Here is a 19810-nt window from a genome sequence, read left to right on the forward strand (position 1 = left end):
TCCAGGAGTGAGGTTGAGGGATGGGGTCCTGGCCACTCTCACGGGTTGGGGTCCCCCGAGTGCCATCCCCACTCCAACCTCGGGCCGTCATACTCATAGAAGTCGGACTTGGAGATCCGCAGGAAGGTGCAGTCGCGCTGGGCTCGCAGCGTGAAGATGAGAGGTTCTCCAGTGAGCACCGCCAGCTGCCCCACCAGCTCCCCGGGCTGCGCTACAAACAGGCACACGTCCTCCGCCTTGTCGATCATGCGCTGGTACACGTGCAGGCAGCCCCAGAGCACGAAGTGCAGGCTCACGTCCTGTGCGGGCAGGGCATGTGATGAACACAGAACCCACACAGTGCGGACCCCAGCTCAGGTCAACATGCTCCACAGCAAAAAATTAAAGAAGGAAGGAAGGGTTAAGAAAAATATGAAGGCGCAGGAAGCGGTGGCTCACGACTATAATCCCAGTGCTTTGGGAGGCCGAGGCAGGGGGATCATTTGAGGCCAGGAATTCGAGACCAGCCTGGCCAATGTGGCAAAACCCGTCTCCACTAAAATAAAAAAAATTAGGTGGGCGTCGTAGCACATGTCTGTAATTCCAGCTACTCAGGAAGCTGCGGCAAGAGAATTGCCTGAACCTGGAAGGGGGAGGTTGCAGTGAGCTGAGATCAGGCCAGTGCACTCCAGCCTGGGCAACAGGGTGAGACACTGTCTTAAAAAAAAAAAAAAAAAAAAAAAACAACAGAAGGCCGGGCGCGGTTGCTGACGCCTGTAACCCCAGCACTTTGGGAGGCCCAGGCGGGCGGATCACGAGGTCAGGAGATCCTGACTGTCCTGGATAACACGGTGAAACCCCGTCTCTACTGAAAATACGAAAAATTAGCCCGGCGCTGTGGCGGGCGCCTGTAGTTCCAGCAACTCGGGAGTCTGAGGCAGGAGAATGGCGTGAACCCAGGAAGCAGGGCTTGCAGTGAGCCGAGATCGCGCCACTGCACTCCAGCCTGGGCGACAGAGCGACACTCCGTCTCAAAAAAAAGGAAAAGAAAAAGAAAAAAAAAAAAAAAAACATGGAGGAGAGAATAAAGACTTTGGATATGAGCAGCATCTATATATACATGTAAATACATATAAAAATATTTTACATAGATTATAGATAAGCAGCATCTCTATATATGTGTGTATATATGTGTGTGCATATATATATATATATATATATGTACCATACACCCAGGATTCAACCAACCTTGAATCTAAAATATTCAGGAAAAAAAAATTGCACCTGCGCAGAATATTTACAGACTATTTTTCCCTATTATTCCCTAAATAATACAGTATAATGACTATTTACATAGCATTTACATTGTATTAGGTATTATAAGGAATCTCGAGATGATTTTTTTTTTTTTGAGACGGAGTCTGGCTCTGTCGCCTGGGGTGGAGTGCAATGGCCGGATCTGGGCTCACTGCAAGCTCCGCCTCCCGGGTTCGTTTTTTGTATTTTTTAGTAGAGACGGGGTTTCACCGTGTTAGCCAGGATGGTCTTGATCTCCTGACCTCGTGATCCGCCCCTCTCGGCCTCCCAAAGTGCTGGGATTACAGGCTTGAGCCACCGCACCCGGCCCAATCTCGAGATGATTTAAAGCGAGCTTGTCCACCCTGCAGCCCACAGGCTGCTTGTAGCCCAGGCTGGCTTCGAATTTGGCTCAACACAAATTTATAAACTTTGTTAAAACATTATGGAATTTTTTCTTTTTTTTTTTTTTTGCGATTTTTTTTCTTTCAGCTCATCAGCTATCTTTAGTGTTGTTTGCTTGTTTGTTTTGAGACGGTGTCTTGCTCTGTCACGGAGGCTGGAGTGCAGTGGTGCAAACTCAGCTCACTGCAAACTCTACCTCCAGAGTTCAAGTGATTCTCCTGCCTCAGCCTCCCAAGTAGCTGGGATTAAAGGTGCCTGCCACATGCCTGGCTAATTTTTGTATTTTTAGTAGTGACGGGGTTTCACCATGTTGGCCAGGCTGGTCTTGAACTCCTGACCTCAGTGATCCACCTGCCTCAGTCTCTCAAAATGCTGGGATTACAGGTGTGTGCCACTACGCCCAGCTAGTGTTAGTGTATTTTATGTGTGGCCCAAGACAATTATTCTTCCAATGTGGCCCAGGGAAGCCAAAAGATTGGACACCTCTGATTTAAAGTATACTGAAGAGGCTGGGTAGCCCACAACTGTAATCCCAGCACTTTGAGAGGACTAGGTGTGAGGATCGCTTGAGCCCAAGAGTTTAAGACCAGCCTGGGCAACATAGTGAGACCCTGTCTCTGCAAAAAAAAAAAAAAAAAGAAAGAAAAAAAATTAAATTAGTCAGGCATGGTAGCATGTGTCTATAGTCCTGGCTACTCTGGAGGCTGAGGCAGGAGGATTGCTTGAGCCCAGATGTTTGAGGTTGCAGTAAGCTATGATAGAAGCCTGGGCTACAGTGCAAGACCCCGTCTCTAAAATAAGTTAAAGGCCAGGTGCAGTGGCTTACGCCTGCAATCCCAGCACTTTGGGAGGCCAAGGCAGAAGGACTGCTTGATAGTTTGAGCCCAGGAGTCGGAGACCAGCCTGGGCAACACAGTGAGACCCTCGTCTCTAAAAAAAAAAGAATAAAATGGGCAAAAGATCTGAATAGATACTTCTCCAAAGAAGATATACAAATGGCCACTAGGCGCATAAAAAGCTGTTCAACATCAAGTCATTAGAGGAATGCAAAGCAAAACCACAATTACACTTCACACCCACAGAGATGGCTAGAATTACAACGTGTCAGAGAGAATGTAGGACTGGAATTCACATACGCTGCCAGTGGAAATGTAAAATGGTCCCGCTGCTTTGGAGAATAGTCTAGCAAAGAAACAAACAAACAAAATAACAGTGCTTAAAAAAATTAAAAATAGAGGCTGGCCGTGGTGCCTCACGTCTGTAATCCCAGCACTTTGGGAAGCTGAGGCGGACGGATCACTTGAGGTCAGGAGTTCGAGACCAGCCTGACCAATATGGTGAAACCATTTCTCTACTAAAAATACAAAAATTAGCTAGGCATGGCGGCATGTGCCTGTAATCCCAGCTACTCGGGAAGCTGAGACAGGAGAATTGCTTGAATCTAAGAGGCAGAGGTTGCAGTGAGCCGAGATTGCGCCACTGCACTCCAGCCTGGGCGACATAGTGAGACTCCCTCTTAAAGAAAAAAAAAAAAGAGTTGGCTTATAACCCAGCAGTTCAACTCCTAGGTATATACCCAAGAGAAATGAAAACATATGTCCAAGCACTTTGGGAGGCCAAGGTGGGAGGATCACTTGAGCCCAGGAGTTCAAGACAAGCCTGGGAAACATAGTGAGACCCCACCTTTAAAAAAATAAATAAAACATATGTCTACACAGAAACCCTTACATAAGACTAGGTGCAGTGACTCATGCCTGTAATTCTGGCACTTGAGGAGGCAGAGGCAGGTGGATCACCTGAGGTCAGGAGTTCGAGACCATCCTGGCCAACATGGCGAAACCCTGTGTCTACTAAAAATACAAAAATTAGGCGGGCATGGCTGGGTGCGGTGGCTCATGCCTGCCTCAGCTTCCTGCGTAGCTGGGACCACAGGCATGGCCACCATGCCTGGCTAACTTTGTTTGTTTTTTGTAGAGACTGGGTTTTGCCGTGTTGCCCAGGCTGGTCTTGAACTCCTGGACTCAAGAGATCCTCCCGCCTCGGCCTTCCAAAGTGCTGGGATTACAGGCGTGAGCCACTGCGCCCAGTCTAAAGTATATACTTTAAATGGGTAAACTGTATAATACATGAATTATAGCTCAATAAAACCATTACACCCCCCCCCAAAAAAATATTGTTCCACTTGAGGCCCACCGACTCCCTTTATTATTTCTTAGAGATCAACCTATTTCTTCCCACCACATAACATCTGCACAAGCTCTTCCTTCTGCCTAGAATGACCTTTCCAACCACCTGCATCCAGTTTGTTCCTCCCCCTTCTTCCTTCTTAGGTTATGTCCTTAGAGGTGCCACCCTGTCTAAGCCAGACTTTGTAGTGCCAAGATCATCTCCTTTGTAGCACTAAGCACTTATGATTTTACAAGAATTTGTGTAATCCTTTGAGTCATGTCTCTCAGAATACTATGGGCTCCCAAGGGCAGGGACCACTAAGGGCTTTCCCTGCCCATATTTTGTTTGTTTGTTTGTTTGTTTGAGACAGGGTCTCACTCGTTGCCCAGGCTGGAGTCCTGGGGTGCGATCTCAGCTCACTGCAACCTGTCTCCTGGGTTCAAGCGATTCTCCCACCTCAGCCTCTCGAGTAGCTGGGACTACAGGTGTCTGCCACCACGCCTGGCTAATTTTTGTATTTTTAGTAGAGATAGGGTTTTACCATGTTGGCCAGGATGGTCTCGAACTCCTGACCTCAAGTGATCCGCTCACCTCGGCCTCCCAAGGTACTGGGATTACAGGCGTGAGCCACTATGCCCAGGCCTTTTCCTGCCTCTTGTCCAGCTGGCAGCACACGGTTCGGGATGGGGCAAATGCTGGGTAAACACATGTTTCTTTCTTCTTTGGGTAGCCTGACCAGCTAGACACCTTCCTGTTCCACCCCTTTATAAATAAGGAACTGAAACTGCCCAGAAATGGAGAGATTCCTTCTTTATCCACCACACCAACTTGTCTGGCACCCAGTGAAGCTCCACCTGCCAAAACACTGCAGGGACCCCTGGGTGAGGCGCAGTCCCAGGAAATATAAACACATGCTGGAACCTTCTAAGACAGAATTTCCAGACTGTGGCCAGGCGCGGTGGCTCACGCCTGTAATCCCAGCACTTTGGGAGGGTAAGGCAAGTGGATCACTTGAGGCCAGAAGTTTGAGACCAGCCTGGCCAACAGGGTGAAACCCTGTCTCTACTGAAACTACAAAAATTAACCAGGTGTGGTGGCACGTGCCTGTAGTCCCAGCTTCTAGGGAGGCTGAGGTGGGAGAATTGCTTGAATCCGGAAGACGGAGGTTGCAGTGAGCCAAGATCATACCATTGCGCTCCAGCCTGGGCAACAGAGCAAGACTTGGTCTCAAAAAAAAAAAAAAAAAAAAAAAAAAGTTTCAAGGAGAAGCACAGGAAAGCAAGGGGTCCCTAACAAAAGTCCTGCCAACCCAGAGAAGCTGAGGGGCTGCAGACGAGCCTGGTACACTGACAGGCCAGGGCTGGGTTGTGGCCAACAGTCTCCCAGATAAGCAGGGCCCAGGGGCCCCCAAAGAAGCCACAAGGTAACTTACTTCCTCAGCTGTACTAAGAACAGCTCGCAAAAGCCTCGACTTCCTCTCTAGAAAAGAGCCCATCCCTGCCATGGGTGGTTCAAGGGGACAGCAGAGTCACTGGGTCAAGTGACACAGCAACACCCTAGCTGGCTAACAGTAGGACCACAGCTTCCACCCGACCCCGACCTTGCCCCAGGCTTCTCTCCCCCGAGCCTGGGGCAGTGCTGGGGTCCCAGTGCCTATGACGGCTCACTGTCACTGCAGGCCCTCCTCACAGCAAGCTGCTGCTAAACCCCCTCCCTGGCCACCTGTCACTCTTACAAACCTCACACTGTGGATAATAGACTGGACGGTTCCAGCCTGTTGCTCTGTACATTTGAGCATCCCTGGTCTCTACCCACCAGGTGTCAGAAACAGTACCCGGTGAAATCCTAACAATCAAAAATGTCGCAGCAGGCTGGGCATGGCGGCTCATGCCTGTAATCCCAGCTCTTTGGGAGGCCGAGGCAGGCGGATCACCTGAGGTCAGGAGTTTGAGACCAGCCTGGCCAACAAGGGGAAACCCCATCTCTACTAAAAATACAAAAATTAGCTAGGCCTGGTGGCACAGCCCTGTAATCCCAGCTATTTGGGAGGCTGAGGCAGGAGAATTGCTTGAACCCAGGAGGTGGAGGTTACAGTGAACTGAGATTGCACCACTGCACTCTAGCCTGGGCGACAAGAGCAAGATTCTGTCTCAAAAAAAAAAAAGCTCATTGGGGTTCTGCGAACTGGGCATCTCTTCTTTATTACCCCATTCCACTGATGAGGAAGCAGAGAACCTTCTAGATCATCTGCCACACTCTAGGGTCAGAGTGTGGGTTTTAACTTTCCTCTTCTTCCTCCTCCTCCTCCTCCTACCCTGGGACTTCTTGACTTTCAGCTGGTAGTTGGGTCACTAACCCTTGACGGGTCTCAGTTTCCCCATATGAACAGTGGACGGAATAGTGGGATATATTTTCCTACACATCCTGGGTGCTTCCACAAGGCCCTGAAACCCCGCCCCCAGTGCTGGTTCTTGGCCTTCCAGGGCCAGATGGCAATTTGTAGCCATTTATCGAGCCCCCATCCTGGCAGCAGTCAGCGTGAGAAGCAGACACATTAGCAAATACTGCAGGATCAGAAGTTCAGAAAACAGAATTACAGGAAGAGCCAGGGCAGGCAGGAGAGATCTCGGAGTTGGGGTCCTAGGGCGAAAGGTTCAGGGGGTCACAGGTGAAGAGTTGAAGAGTCCAGAGGACATGGGGTGGGGTTGGGGGTGGGGGTCACAGGATCCAAGGGTTAGAGGTTGGAAATGGTAGGATGAGAGAGGTCTGCTTCTATGGGAGAAGGTGCTGGTCTTACAGTCAAAGGGCAGGGATCAGAGGTCACAGAAGTCAGAGGGAATGATCTCAGGTGGCATGGTTACAGGTCAGGGATCAGCCTTACCTGGTCTCCCTGGCGGGCAATGATGGTGCCGGCTTTAGCGTGGTGCAGCAAGACTCGGCTGTTCAGGAGGGAGGGGTCCTGGGGAGGGAGGGGGGTTGAGATGGGGGCAGCCAGGTCTCCCTCACACCCTGGGCCCAGCTCCCCTCGGCCGCCCACCTCAATCCGCATCAGCTTGGCCAGCTCCCGCTTTGCTGCCTCGAAGATGCTGCTGGTCTGGCGACCCTGGTAGGGCCCGAAGGGGCAGCCGCCGGTGGCCGACTCATCCTCACAGTAGCTGTATTCGCAGGCGCCCGCTGGCTGCTCACGGGGCTCCTGAGTGGGGGTCTGAGTGGGGCAGACTTGTGACCTCCTGATGCTCCCTCCCAGCCACCTTCCCTAGCGGGCTCCACCACCGGCCAGGGTCCCAGGCCTTACCCGAGCGGGGGTTGCCTGGGACCCCCCGGAGGCCTCTTCCTGCAGGGACACGGAGATCCGGCCACGCTCATAGGCCATGTCGAAGTCCGAGCGGGGGCCACCCTGCAAGCCTGCAGGTGGGCAGGAGGGCAACAAAAGCCATAAAGATGAGAGTAAGATTTTTTAAAAATGAGCCGGATATGGTGGTATAGGCCTGTAGTTCTAGCTATCTGGGAGGCTGGGGCTGGAGGATCACTTGAGCACAGGAATTTGAGGCTGCAGTGAGCTATGACAGCACCATTGCACTCCAGGCTGGGAGACAGGTCTCAAAAGAAAAGATGAGAGTAACCACAGTTGCAGTCTGAGACTAATGGATACCAACGTGCCATGGGCCACTGCTGTAGCAGACATGACCAATCAATGTCTGCACTCTCCCTCTGAATCCTTCTAAACACAGGTGGGAGAAGCACTATCTCAATGAATACCTACAAAAAAGTGCCCGGGGAAGTGCTGGCAGTATTCCCATTTCGCAGATAAAAAAAAAAGTCAAGACGGGCAGGCGGTGGACCTGGATTCAAATCTGGAAGCCCCATGGCCCTCCCTCCAGACTCAGTGCTCCAAACCTGAGATGTCCCCTGGCATGGAGACGCAGCGGCTCAGCAGAGGGGCCGAGGTGGTTTCCAGGGATGTGGGCTTCACGGGGTCCCCTGGGGAAGACACATGTTCAGGCTCCTGCTCGTCAGAGCCACTAGGCAGATTAGCAGGTTGGGAGATAAAGAGACGCTGGGGACGGATGAACTAGTTAAAGCAATTCCAATGGATCTTTGGGGATGAGGCCAGAGATTCCTGGGTACCAGTCAGGAGTCAGACATGGGTACCCAGCTATGGGGTCCTTGTGGGGCTAGACAGGGTCAGGTTGACTCTCTGTAGAACTGAAAAAGGGTCTGGGGGCTGAGACGGGGCTTCCTGGGAGATTGGCTAAGGCTGGGTCCCACCTCGGGTCCCTGGGTACCTGTAGGTCCAGGCAGCGGGGCCCCGGTGGGGTCAGGTGGCCGACCTGGGGTCTCCCTGGGCTCGTCTGTAGCTGACGTGCTGACCATCCTCTTGGAGCCCCGCACAGGGCTGGTGCGAGTTGGGAGGCCAGGGCTGGGGAACAGACGCAGCGGCTGGATCTCCTGGGGGCAGAGAACAGCTTGTGGCCTGTCCTGGCAGTTCCATATTGATCCCGCCCCCATCCACCTAGTGCTCGCTCCCCGCCACCCACTCACGTGGCTGAAGAGCTCGTTGGTCAGACCCAGGTAGTTGTGCAGCGCCAGGAAGGTGACTCGCTGCAGCCGCACCATGATGATCTGTAGGGCTCGAGGGGCGTGGCCATAAGATGGGGCGGGGTCAAGGGCAGGGCCAGATAGTGGGCAGGACTAATTTGCAGCATTGGGGGGCGGGAACCATGGAGAGACCCACAGTCTGGGGAAATGGGGCGAGGCAGCTAAGGGAGGAGTCCGCGACTGCGGACATCTGGCTGCTCCAGGCCGATAACCACAGCTCCAGCGCCTGCTGGCTGCTGGGCCTCTGCCCTTGGAGCCTGGAATGGGAGGGGGCCAGGGTGGGGTCCCTCGGGGGGTGACGGGAGGCGAAGGCCCGCTGACCTGCACGACCCGCACCAAGCTCTCCGGGTACTTGGTGAAGACCGCGGAGAACGCTTCCACCGGCAGGCGCAGCACTGTGGAATCCCGGGCCGCCCGGGCAGACACGGTCCGCTGGGGATGCTGGTGACCCTGGGGGAGAGAAGAGCGTGAAGAGAGACAAGGGCAGGGGCTGTGATTCCCCCTCGCCAGTCCCCCAATCCTTCCTGGCGCCAGTCCCAGGAGGGGCCGTGGGCAGCACCAGGGATGAATCAGAGATTGGGGACCCGGTGATTTCCTTCAACCTAGTCTCTTGGGTGGGTCCTCGCACCCCAGCCCCGCTGCCCCAGGGACTGGCCACTCACGGTGATGACATCCAGGATGCTGAGAAGGCTGTTGACGCTGTCCCCGGGAACCACTTCCTTCACCACACACTCCTTCCCGTCCTGAGACACAGGGGACCAGGGATCCTTGGTGGCCTCACCCTGGTGACTGGCATGTCACCCCCTCATCCATCCCAATGATCGCTGACACCACCCATCCCTTCTCAGGGGAACCTGCCAAGCCTTCCAACCAGCAGGCATCCCCCGTCGTTCAATACCTGTAACTACTGAGCAACCATGCAGACCACCCCAAATGTCCTTGGTCACCCCCGTTCCCCTGACTCCCGATGACACATCTCTAAAGACCAGCCCTACAGACCAATGACTGCTGCCCATCCCCACCACCCATCCTCCTGCAGCAGCCCTGGGGAGGCCCACTCACAGGCCCCGGCAGACAGAGCTCCAGCAGCCCGTCCTGCACCACGTAGATGCTGGCATCTGGCTGGCCCGGCCGGAAGACGTAGTCACCCTGGCCCAGCCGCTGGAAGACCATGTGGCGGCAGAGCTCCAGGAAGAGCGGCTTCTCGAAGTGGCCCAGCACCCTGTTGGACAGGCAGTGGGGGACAGAGGCTGGAGGTCAGGGCGGCCCCACGTCTGTAGTCCTCCACCCCCACCTGCACCCCAACACTGACCGGACGTTCTTGAGCATATAAAGCACTTCCGAGGGCAGATGGGAGTTAGCCAGGTCGCCCTCGGTCAGGTCAGCTTCCAGCACCGCCGGAGGGGGCTCCTTCCGCTGCAGCGTGGGGGTCTCTTTCTGGATGCGCAGAATCCTGGTGGGAGGGGAGGGGTGCCGGGGGGTGAGGGGGACAGGGAGAAGGCGCAGGCAAACCTGAGACCCCTACATACCCCTTTCCCCAGGGCTCACGTACAGTAATCTCTGGCCCGCTGGCCAAATCAGGCCAGCCGCCACATTTTTTTTTTTTTTTTTTTTGAGACGGAGTCTTGCTCTGTCTCCCAGGCTGGAGTACAGTGGCTTGGTCTCCGCTCACTGCAAGCTCCGCCTCCTGGGTTCACACCATTCTCCAGCCTCAGCCTCCCGAGTAGCTGGGACTACAGGCGCCTGCCACCACACCCGGCTAATTTTTTTTTTTATTTTTAGTAGAGACGGGGTTTCATTGTGTTAGCCGGGATGGTCTTGATCTCCTGACCTCGTGATCTGCCCACCTCGGCTTCCCAAAGTGCTGGGATTACAAGCGTGAGCCATCGCGCCCAGCCTTTCTTTTTTTTTTTTTTGAGACAGAGTCTCGCTCTTTTACCCAGGCTGGCGTGCAGTGTGCAGTGGCGAAATCTCAGCCCACTGCAACCTCCACCTCCCAGGCTGAAGCGATTCTCCTGCCTCAGCCTCCCAAGTAGCTAGGACTACAGGTGGGTGCTACCACGCCTGGCTAATTTTTTGTATTTTCAGTAGAAATGGGGTTTCCCCATGTTGGCCAGGCTGGTCTCAAACTCCTGAACTCAAGTGATCCTCCCGCCTCAGCCTCCCAAAGTGCTAAGATTACAGGCGTAAGCCACTGCACCAGGCTGGCCACATTTATTTTTGTAAATAAAGTTTTATTGGTACAAAGCCACATTCATGTATTTGCGTATCATTATGGCTGCTCACATGCAGCAGAGTCGAAGAGTTGCAATGGGGCCATATGTGGCCAGCAAAGCCTAAAACATTTACTATCTGGCCCTTTATGGAAAAACCCTATGACCCCAGACCTAAAGTTCTCTGAGATGGCCCCTCCACTAGGCATAGGCCCCTGAGCTGAACCCTTTAGGGAGGCAGACCCCGACATAGCTTCCAAGATAAGGGTAAGCCCGGAAATGGTATGTATGTTTGTCGTGGGCGTCCTGAAATGGTCCTTCTAGTAGTCACAGAGTAGACTGCTGAGATATTGCCCTTAACGTGAGTATGCCTTTGACATGGCTTCCAATATATGAGAAGACCTGCTCAATGTAAACATTCCTGAGATAGACCTTCCTCCCAGTCTGAGAGAATCTTGAGACAGCCCCTCTGATGACCACAGAGGTCCCTGAAGTAACCCTCATTATAAATGGAGAATCCAGAGATAGCCCCTCTGCTAATTGTAGACCTGGGCAAGCCCTTCCCCACAAGTCACAGTGATTGCTGAGACAGACTCTTCACTGGCAAAAGAGCCCTGGGATAGACCTTGGAGGATAGGACCCTAGGTTAAACTCAATGAAATCAAGAAATTCAGTTATAATTCCTTTTCTGGCTGGGCGTGGTGGCTCATACCTGTAGTACCAGCACTTTGGGAAGCCAAGGTGGGAGGACTGCTTGAGGCCAGGAGTTCAAGACCAGCCTAAGCAACACAGCAAGACCCCCATCTCTACAAAAAATTTAAAAATTAGCCAGGCATCGTGGTGCTTAAGAGGCTGAGGCAGGAGAGATCTCTTGCGCCCAGGAGGTCAAGGCTGCAGTGTGCTGTGACTGTGCCACCGCACTCTAGCCTGAACAACAGAGTGTGATCCTGTCTCCAAAATAATAATAATAATAATAATAATAATAATAATTATTATTATTATTGTTATTATTCCTTTTCTGATCAGGGATACCTTGAGCTAACTCTTCCCTAGGTCACAGAAAGCTGAGATAGCCCTCTGACAATTATGAAGACATCAGGGTAGTCCCTTAAGAGTATGCAGACACTAGAGACAGCTCCTGTGATGTGGAGAAACCTGAGATATGGACCCTCGACTGATCATAGGGAACTTCGAGATAGCCCTTCTACTCAACTCATAGAAAGCCCTGCCATTGGCCAGGCGCGGTGACTCATGCCTGTAATCCCAGCACTTCGGAAAGCTGAGGCAGATGGATCACAAGGTCAAGAGATCGAGACCATCCTGGCCAACGTGGTGAAACCCCGTCTCTACTAAAAATGCAAAAATTAGCTGGGCATGGTGGCGTGCGCCTGTAGTCCCAGCTAAGCTGGAGGCTGAGGCAGGAGAATCTTTTGAACCTGGGAGGCAGAGGTTGCAGTGAGCCAAGATCACGCCACTGTACTCTAGCCTGGCGACAGAGCAAGACTCCGTCTCAAAAAAAGAAAAAAAAAAAGAAGAGAAAAGAAAGAAAGGCCTGCCATTGCAGGACTATTGATCATGAGAGCCCTGGTGTGAAGAAACCATTGAGGCAGACCTCCAGGTAGACTCCATGACGTAAGGGGATCCCAGAGCCAGCACTCAACTTGCAAAGAGAGTTAGAGAGCCTTTCTCACAGACCCTGAGATAGCTCCTTGCTGCCAGCAGGGATCTCTGATGCATCCTTCCTATATTTCTAGTGCAAGAAAATTCCTAAGAGCCCCTAGGGAATAGAAACTCCTGAGACAGCCTCCTTAGTGTGGGAAGCAGTCCAAGGTCCATAACACAGGATTGATGCCTTCTGATGTAGAGAGATGCCTGAGATAACCCCTGGAGAAGAGAGGCTGGAGGCTGCAGATAGCCCCTTTAGGAGATCATAGAAACACAGTTACCTAGTGAAGTACCCTGGAAGAAAACCACTCGTGTGAGGAGACTCATGAAATAACCTACGTGGAGACCCCTGATGTAGACTCCCCCACTAAATATATAGCAAGACTTCTGAGATACTGACTTGGGAACAAATAGCTCAGATACCCCAGTTGAAGGAGAACATCACTGAGGTAGCCCTCAGGAAAGAGAGACCCTAGAGAGAGCATGCCTGGTGTGGAAGAGCTCTGAGATAGCCCCTCAGAGGAGAGGAAACTCCAGAGATGTCCCTCTGAAACAGGAAGACATTCTTTTTTTTTAGACAGAGTCTCACTCTATTGCCCAGGCTGGAGTGCAGTGGCACGATCTCAGCTCACTGCAACCTCTACCTCCCAGGTTCAGGTGATTCTGTCTCAGCCTTCTGAGTAGCTGGGATTACAGGCCCATGCCACCACACCCAACTAATTTTTGTATTTTTAGTAGAGATGAGGTTTCGCCATGTTGGCCAGGCTGGTCTCAAACTCCTGACCTCAGGTGATCTGCCCACCTCAGCCTCCCAAAGTGCTGGGAATTACAGGCATGAGCCACAGCACCCAGCCAATATGGGAAGACCTCCACAACACTTTGGTGTGGGTTGATTACTCAAAAGGCCCCTGACATCACCCCTAATACCAGCTCACACCCAGCACAGCCTTACTTCTTGGCAATGTTTAGCATCTTCAGTTTCTTCTTCATGCGTGGCCGGGAAGTGGCGGAGACAGAGGTATCCACGAGGGAGGACGTGGATTGTGACACCTGGAAGAATGAAGGCGGGATAGGTCAATTGCTAATTCAGACCCTGGGGGAGAGGCAGACGGATCCAGGGGGTCTCCATCAAGGAAGGAGCGGTGGCAGAGCCTAAGACGTGTAAATAGGGAAGGAGCGCGGCCTCCGTGTGGTCGGGGCAGACCCCAGGGGTCACGGACTCACCTTCCGCATAATCTTCCGGCCATAGAACAGCACTTTGTCCCTCTTCCGGAACCGATACCGGGGGCCATCCGGGGCTGGGGTTTCTGGGGATAGGTGGGGACAGGGGCACTCCGAGCTCTGTGCAGACTCCACCCTGCTAGAGCTGGGGTAACGCGAACAGACGCCAGCAAATCCCCATCTCTGCCGCCTCGGGACCCGGGCATTTGGGCCCCCCACCACACAGCCTCCCAAGAGGGGCCCCTCGGGTGCTCACTTGGCACTCGCAGCCTCCGCACCACCAGGAGGATGAGCACGGCCGTGACCACCACCGCCACTCCGGCCCCGATCATCACGCCCAGCACCTGAGGGACGAACGGCACTGGCTGCGCACCGCAAATCCGTCCCGCCGAGACTTCCCCGGGCTCCGGGACGTCCTGGAACCCATCCCTCTCCGCCACCTCCGCCCCCGAGGAGTTAGTAGCCAGCCCGTGACTCGATGTCCCCATCTGCAGAATGGGCGAGCGCTGCTCCCTCCCCGGGGGCGCGACTCTTCCCTGAGGCCCGGCAGCCCGCAGTGCATGCCGGGAAACGTAGTTCCACCCAAGCGGACGCAGCGTGTTCTCGCCAGACCACGTAATGCGCGCTGAGCACGCCGGGAGTTGTAGTCCCCGTGGCGCCCCACGCTGGCGCCTACCCGGTCCCCGCCCCACCCCTTACCATTCCAGTTTGCAGCGGAGCCTCCATGGTTGATTCCAGCTGGACGGCCGATCTGGTAGCCTGGAGTCCTGGGAAATCAAGGAGTCGAAGGAACCCGTGCAAGTCGTCAATCTGGGCCCACCCCTCCCCCGCCTCAAGCCCTGCCCCCAGCTTAAGCCCCGCCCCCGGGGGGTGAAGCTTCTCCACCTGCCAGGGGCCCGGCTAGAGGGGCGCTGCGGGACTAAGGAATGGAGCAAACGGACCTCCTGGCCCAGGCCAGGAGGTGAGGCGAGTCCCCGGCTCCCTTCGCCTACGCGTAGGGCCTACTAGACGCTCCGCCCGTCCAACCCCACCCCGGGGCCAAGGGCCGACCTGGCACCGACTGTCAGCAGCCTGAAGGCAGGTCCCCGCAGGGCATGGTCCCCTGCACCTGGTGACTTCCTCCCGGGTCACCGCCCTCTGCGGGACTGATCAAGCCTGACCACCCGACCCCCCAGGCCGCACCCCCTACTCCGTCGAACACTGAATGCCCCACCCCAGGAAAACTGGGGCCCGCAAGCCGTGGGGTCCGGGGGTGGGGACCTAGATACCCGGCTCCCGACCCAAGCCTGTCCCCGGGAAGACCCAGGAGCTGGGAGGCACGGGAGTACTGTCGGGGCATCCGCAAAGACGTCTGATACCCACGTTTCAGAAGAGTCCTGGGATGCTTGGTGTGGTGTGGGCTTGCAAGGCGCTGCTGGTTTTTGCCAGGGATTTACTATCACGTAGTAGTGAAGTTATGGGGGCTCTGTGGCACGGAGCATCACTGGGACTCCGGGACCGATGGTGGCGCCATTGCTGGGAGGCGTAACCAGAGACGCTGGAATTAGTGGGGGGGGGGGGGGGGGGGGGGTCACTGGAAAGTTACTGAGAGATTCTGAGGATTACAGTACTACTGCTGGGAAAACCAGGAGGTGGGTGGGCACGTTCCTGGGGTGCTTATGAGAGCGGGCCTGGGGAGGGCGTCCGGGATCCTTGGAAGATACTGAGAGATGCTGGAACATTACTGGGATTTTTCTGGGAAGCTGAGGATGTTTCTGACACCGCTAGAGTATTAATGGAAATTCGGGGGCCAGGGGGTAGGAATCTCGGAGCCTGCGAGTCGTTACTTGGAAAATGCCTGGGTGGCCTGTCCTCTTTCACCCCCGGGCACACCTGGCTACCGGTGCAGAAACACCTGCCGGTGGGGGGATGGGAACATCAGAAAGTCTAGAGTTAACAGAATCGGAGCACAGATGTGGAAAAGCGGAGGCTCGCCAATACCCTCGAAGGGACACCCCTGCGAGGCCAACGGAAACCCGGACTCACCCAGGGGCGGCAGTCGGGGTCCACTCCGCGCCAACACCGCTAGCGTTCCGCCCGGCTCCGCAGGCGCGGTCCCTTTAAATTATTCACTACAAGGCGCACAGCAGTCCCGCCCCGCCCTCCCCCTCCCCACCCGCGCCACACTTGGAAGGCCTACTGAGGCCGCCATGCTGAGTGCGGCCGCGCCTTAAAGGGCCTCACACCGCTTAACTCAAGGACTGCTCCTCCCGCTAAAAATGAGAACGACACATTTATTTTCCCTTTTATTCAACACCCTCCTCACCCTGTCTCCCCGCCCCCAAAGGTCCGACACGAAAGGTCCAGGCCCTCCTCGGGCGCGACAGGGAGCCGATCCTTAAAAGCAAACCCTAAAAATAAATAAGCGGGGTGGGGGGCGGGGGTCTCCACAGTCCAGGACCTATGGTCCAATGGCAGTCAGGTCGAATCAATTCACCAGCAGCGAATGCTCCTCGGAGGGGTCCCTGGAGGAGGGAAGCAGGGATGAGGGGCGTCAGTTTTCTCTGGCTTGCTTCCCTTTCCCCAGTCCCTAACCTCCAATCTGAATGGGCCAGACCCGGGACTCGCACCTTCCGCAGCAGCAGAGAAGACTGCAGGCTGAGCCGCTCCCGCGGCGGAACTTGCCAGAGGTGGGACTGTCCTGGCACTGTGCGATGTAGGCCTGCAGCTCGCTCTCCTCTGCGCCTGCGCCGCCAGGATGCTGAGGAGAGAAGCTGGGAGGCTCAGCCTGAAAGTGGCTCCCAACCTCCAGGGCCCTTGAAGTCCGCCCTCCCCTCCAGCCATATCTGCATCGCTTCCCACCTCCAGGCCTTTGCACTTGCTGTGCCTGCTCCACCCGTTGTTCCATAGTTTGCTTGCACAGAGAGACCTTCCCTGACCCCTGAACGTGGATGCAAGCTGTGTCTTTGCCAGTCTGGTGCCCTCTGCTGTAGGCCCAGCAGCTGGAGACCTAGAGCCAGGGCTGACACGACCTCGGTGGTCAGAAACCATCCATTGAGAGAGCTGGATGCACGCTAAGCACAGCTGTGGGAGCAGGACCTGAATCTGCCCACCAGAGTGGATGCATGTGTGTGATGTCTACCTGCTAAGGCAAGACAGGAAGTAGCTCCAAGGGCCTGAGTGAATGTGTCTGTGGGACAGCTGAATCCATGCATGGGGAAAAGGGGGTGTACCCATCTGCTGGTGACATTGGATGTGGTAGGGTACCAGCCAAGGCTTCCTTCCTCTCCCTCAGCCTCATGGAGGGACCATCTTTTCTCCAAGTTTTTTCAGGCTACTAGACCTTTGCTTTAGCTATTCCTTCCCCTAGGTGCACTGCCCCTGGGCTCCCAACTCTTTGGTCTAAAGACGATGGAAGTGTTCAATATCTATGCTGTCCAATATGGCAGCCACCAGCCACACTGGCTTTTGAGTACTGGATACACGATGGTGCGAGTCAGGGGCTGAATTTGCAATTGTGCTTCATTTGAATTAAAATTTTTTAAAAATTGTTTTGTTTTGTTTTTGAAGCACAGTCTTGCTCTGTCGCCCAGGTTGGAGTGCAGTGACTTGATCTCGGCTCATTGCAACCTCTACGTCCCGGGTTCAGGCAATTCTACTGCCTCAACCTCGGGAGTAACTGGGATTATAGGTGCGTGTCACCACGTCCGGCTAATTTTTTGTATTTTTAGTAGAGATGGGGTTTTGCCATGTTGGCCAGGTTGGTCTCGAACTCCTGACCTCAGGTGATTCACCCCCCGCCCTCTCGGCCTCCCAAAGGGCTGGGATTATAGGCGTGAGTCACTGTGCCCAGCCGGAATTAAAATCAAAATGTAAATAGCTGCATGGGGCTAGAGACTAGTGATGGATAGAACATTCTAGAAGCTCTCCTGGACCCACTCTCATACCAATCTAAAGCAGAAGTCCCTCTGTAACCTTTCACTCTTCCATCATACCTGTTACAAGTAGGTCATTGGTCATGGGATGTCTGTTCCTGTGCCATCCTTGCCCTCGGGCCTTGGACAGATCATGCACACCTGATTTTCCTCGATGCCCAGAACCCAGCACAGATCTTGGCCCTTAGATATATTTGCTGAAAGAATCCTATCTACCTGCCACTTCCGCATCCTGCTGTGTCCCCTGACCCTTGCAGCTTGCAGGGAAACCACTATTCCCAGCCACCCTACTAAACAGAGGACAGAGGGGTTAGGAGCATGGCTTCTGGAATCAGACCGTCCTGGGCTGAGCCCAGTTTTACCGCTTAGAAGCTAACCTGGGCCAGGCACGGTGGCTCACGTCTGTAATCCCAGCACTTTGGGAGGCTGGCGGGGGGGGGAGGGGTGGATCACCTGAGGTCAAGAGTTTGAGACCAGCCTGGCCAACATGGCAAAACCCCATCTCTACTAAAAATACAAAAATTAGCCAGCCATGGTGGCATGCACCTGTAATCCCAGCTACTCAGGAGGCTGAGGCAGGATAATCGCTTGAACCAGGGGGGCAGAGGTTGCAGTGAGCTGAGACTGCATCATTGCATTCCAGCCTGGGCAACAGAGTACGACTCCATCTCAAAATAAATAAATACATAAAGAAGCTAACCTTGGGCGGGGTCAGAGGGAGTCAGGGGCATGGCTGGGGGCTGGGGTCAGGGTGGGGTTTTTAGAGGTCAGCCATAGGAATGGGGCCAATTGAGGGTCACCATGTTAATAGCAAGGTCCCAGGGTCAATGACAAGGTCATTGAAACTCTATGACTTAGCCGGGGTGCAGTGGCTCATGCCTGTAATCCCAGCACCTTGGGAGGCCAAGGCAGGTGGATCACCTGAGGTCAGGAGCTCAAGACCAGCCTGGCCAACGTGGTGAAACCCCATCTCTAGTAAAAATACAAAAATTAGCCAGGTGTGGTGGCACGTGCAAGTAATCCCAGCTACTCAGGAGGCTAAGGCATGAGAATCGCTTGAACTCAGGAGGCGGGGTTGCAGGGAGCCGAGTTCACGCCATTGAACTCCAGCCTGGGCCACAGAGTAAGATTCCATTTAAAAAAAAAAAAAAATTGGCGGGGTGTGGTGGCCTATGCCTGTAATCCCAGTGTTTTGGGAGGCCGAAGTGGGAGGATCGCTTGACCTTAGGAGTTTGAAACCAACCTGAGTAACATAGTGAGACCCTTATCTCCAATAAAATAAAGAATAATACATTAATAATAAAATAAAATAGGCAGGGCATGGTGGCTTATGCCTGTAATCCCAGCACTTTGGAGGCAGTAGATCACCTGAGGTCAGGAGTTTGAGACCAGCCTGACCAATACGGTAAAATCCCATCTCTACTAAAAATATAAAAATTAGCTGGACATGGTGGCATTGCCTGTAATCCCAGCTACTCAGGAGGCTGAGACAGAATTGCTTGAACCCGGGAGGTGGAAGTTACAGTGAGTCAAGATCGCACCACTCCGCTCCACCCTGCATGACAGAGCGAGACTCCATCTCAAATAAACAAATAAATAAACTCTATGATTCGGTTGCCCTGTTGGTAAAGGCAGACTCAGGCCCCCTCCTGGCCCAAGCCCACCTTGACAATGCTGAGATGCCATTAGCTCCCCCTGCGCCACCAAATTCCGAACCACTCTCTTTTTGGTTTCGTAGAGTCTCCCATATTCTCTCCTGGGGTCTTCTCTGTTCACCCTGCAGTGTCCCCAAGACGCCCTCATGGCAAACTCCAGGGGACCCAGAGCCTGAGCTGGGGGCTGGGCGCGTGCGGCTAACCTTGATGGTGTCGTAGGCACCGGTGATGAGCGCGATGAAGAGGCTGAGCACCATGTAGATGAAGAGGCTGATGAAGGAGTACAGGTAGAGCTGGGAGAAGAGCCACACCAGGCCGCTGCGGCCCTGCTGAGCCTGCATGGCGGCGAACGTCACGAACATGTCGTCCCCGTTGATGAGTGAGAACAGGCACTCGGACACCATGGAGAGCGAGCGGAACTGCCAGAAGGGCGGCGGGGTCAGAGGGAGCCAAGGCATGGCCAGGAGCCAGGGGCCGGGGTCAGGATGGGGTCCCACGTGAATGGCCAGGAGCTGGGGGCTGGGGTCAGGCTGGGATCCCACATGAATGGCTGAGTCCCAGGCTGGGGTCACCATGTGAATGGCCACATCCCAGGCCGGGGTCCCATGTGAATGGCCAGGTCCCAGGCTGGGGTCACCATGTGAATAGCCAGGTCCCAGGCTGGGGTCACCATGTGAATGGCCAGGTCCCAGGC

At 54.3% G+C, this 19810-nt stretch overlaps 2 protein-coding genes across 5 annotated transcripts in view; both read right to left on the bottom strand.

Annotated features, from left to right (window-relative positions):
- PNPLA6 (patatin like phospholipase domain containing 6) overlaps positions 1-15801 on the bottom strand; it is a 28253-nt gene extending 12452 nt beyond the window's left edge. For 2 of the 4 annotated variants that reach the window (XM_023186706.2, XM_023186705.1), the window contains exons 1-17: positions 15573-15801; positions 14910-15062; positions 14247-14314; positions 13804-13891; positions 13551-13633; positions 13279-13376; positions 9761-9901; positions 9511-9670; positions 9111-9191; positions 8770-8898; positions 8392-8472; positions 8136-8298; positions 7747-7830; positions 7145-7254; positions 6887-7054; positions 6731-6808; positions 94-299 (exon numbers count right to left, since the gene is read on the bottom strand). In XM_023186706.2, the coding sequence (XP_023042474.1) occupies positions 94-299; positions 6731-6808; positions 6887-7054; positions 7145-7254; positions 7747-7830; positions 8136-8298; positions 8392-8472; positions 8770-8898; positions 9111-9191; positions 9511-9670; positions 9761-9901; positions 13279-13376; positions 13551-13633; positions 13804-13891; positions 14247-14273 (1697 nt within the window). In that variant the 5' untranslated portion in view covers positions 14274-14314; positions 14910-15062; positions 15573-15801. Of the gene's footprint in view, positions 1-93; positions 300-6730; positions 6809-6886; positions 7055-7144; positions 7255-7746; positions 7831-8135; positions 8299-8391; positions 8473-8769; positions 8899-9110; positions 9192-9510; positions 9671-9760; positions 9902-13278; positions 13377-13550; positions 13634-13803; positions 14116-14246; positions 14315-14909; positions 15063-15572 lie in introns of those variants that run through there. The other 2 variants (XM_023186704.1, XM_023186703.2) reach the window with 1 other exon arrangement.
- An 18-nt stretch (positions 15802-15819) lies between these two features.
- Positions 15820-19810, bottom strand: part of MCOLN1 (mucolipin 1) — an 11997-nt gene continuing 8006 nt past the window's right edge. Inside the window, exons 12-14 of the mRNA XM_023186707.2 lie at positions 19320-19535; positions 16157-16287; positions 15820-16051 (exon numbers count right to left, since the gene is read on the bottom strand). Coding sequence (XP_023042475.1) covers positions 16015-16051; positions 16157-16287; positions 19320-19535 — 384 coding nt within the window. The 3' untranslated portion in view covers positions 15820-16014. The remainder of the gene's footprint in view (positions 16052-16156; positions 16288-19319; positions 19536-19810) is intronic.

Source organism: Piliocolobus tephrosceles, chromosome 21 (genome assembly GCF_002776525.5).
Source record: "Piliocolobus tephrosceles isolate RC106 chromosome 21, ASM277652v3, whole genome shotgun sequence".
NCBI classification, from domain to species: domain Eukaryota; kingdom Metazoa; phylum Chordata; class Mammalia; order Primates; family Cercopithecidae; genus Piliocolobus; species Piliocolobus tephrosceles.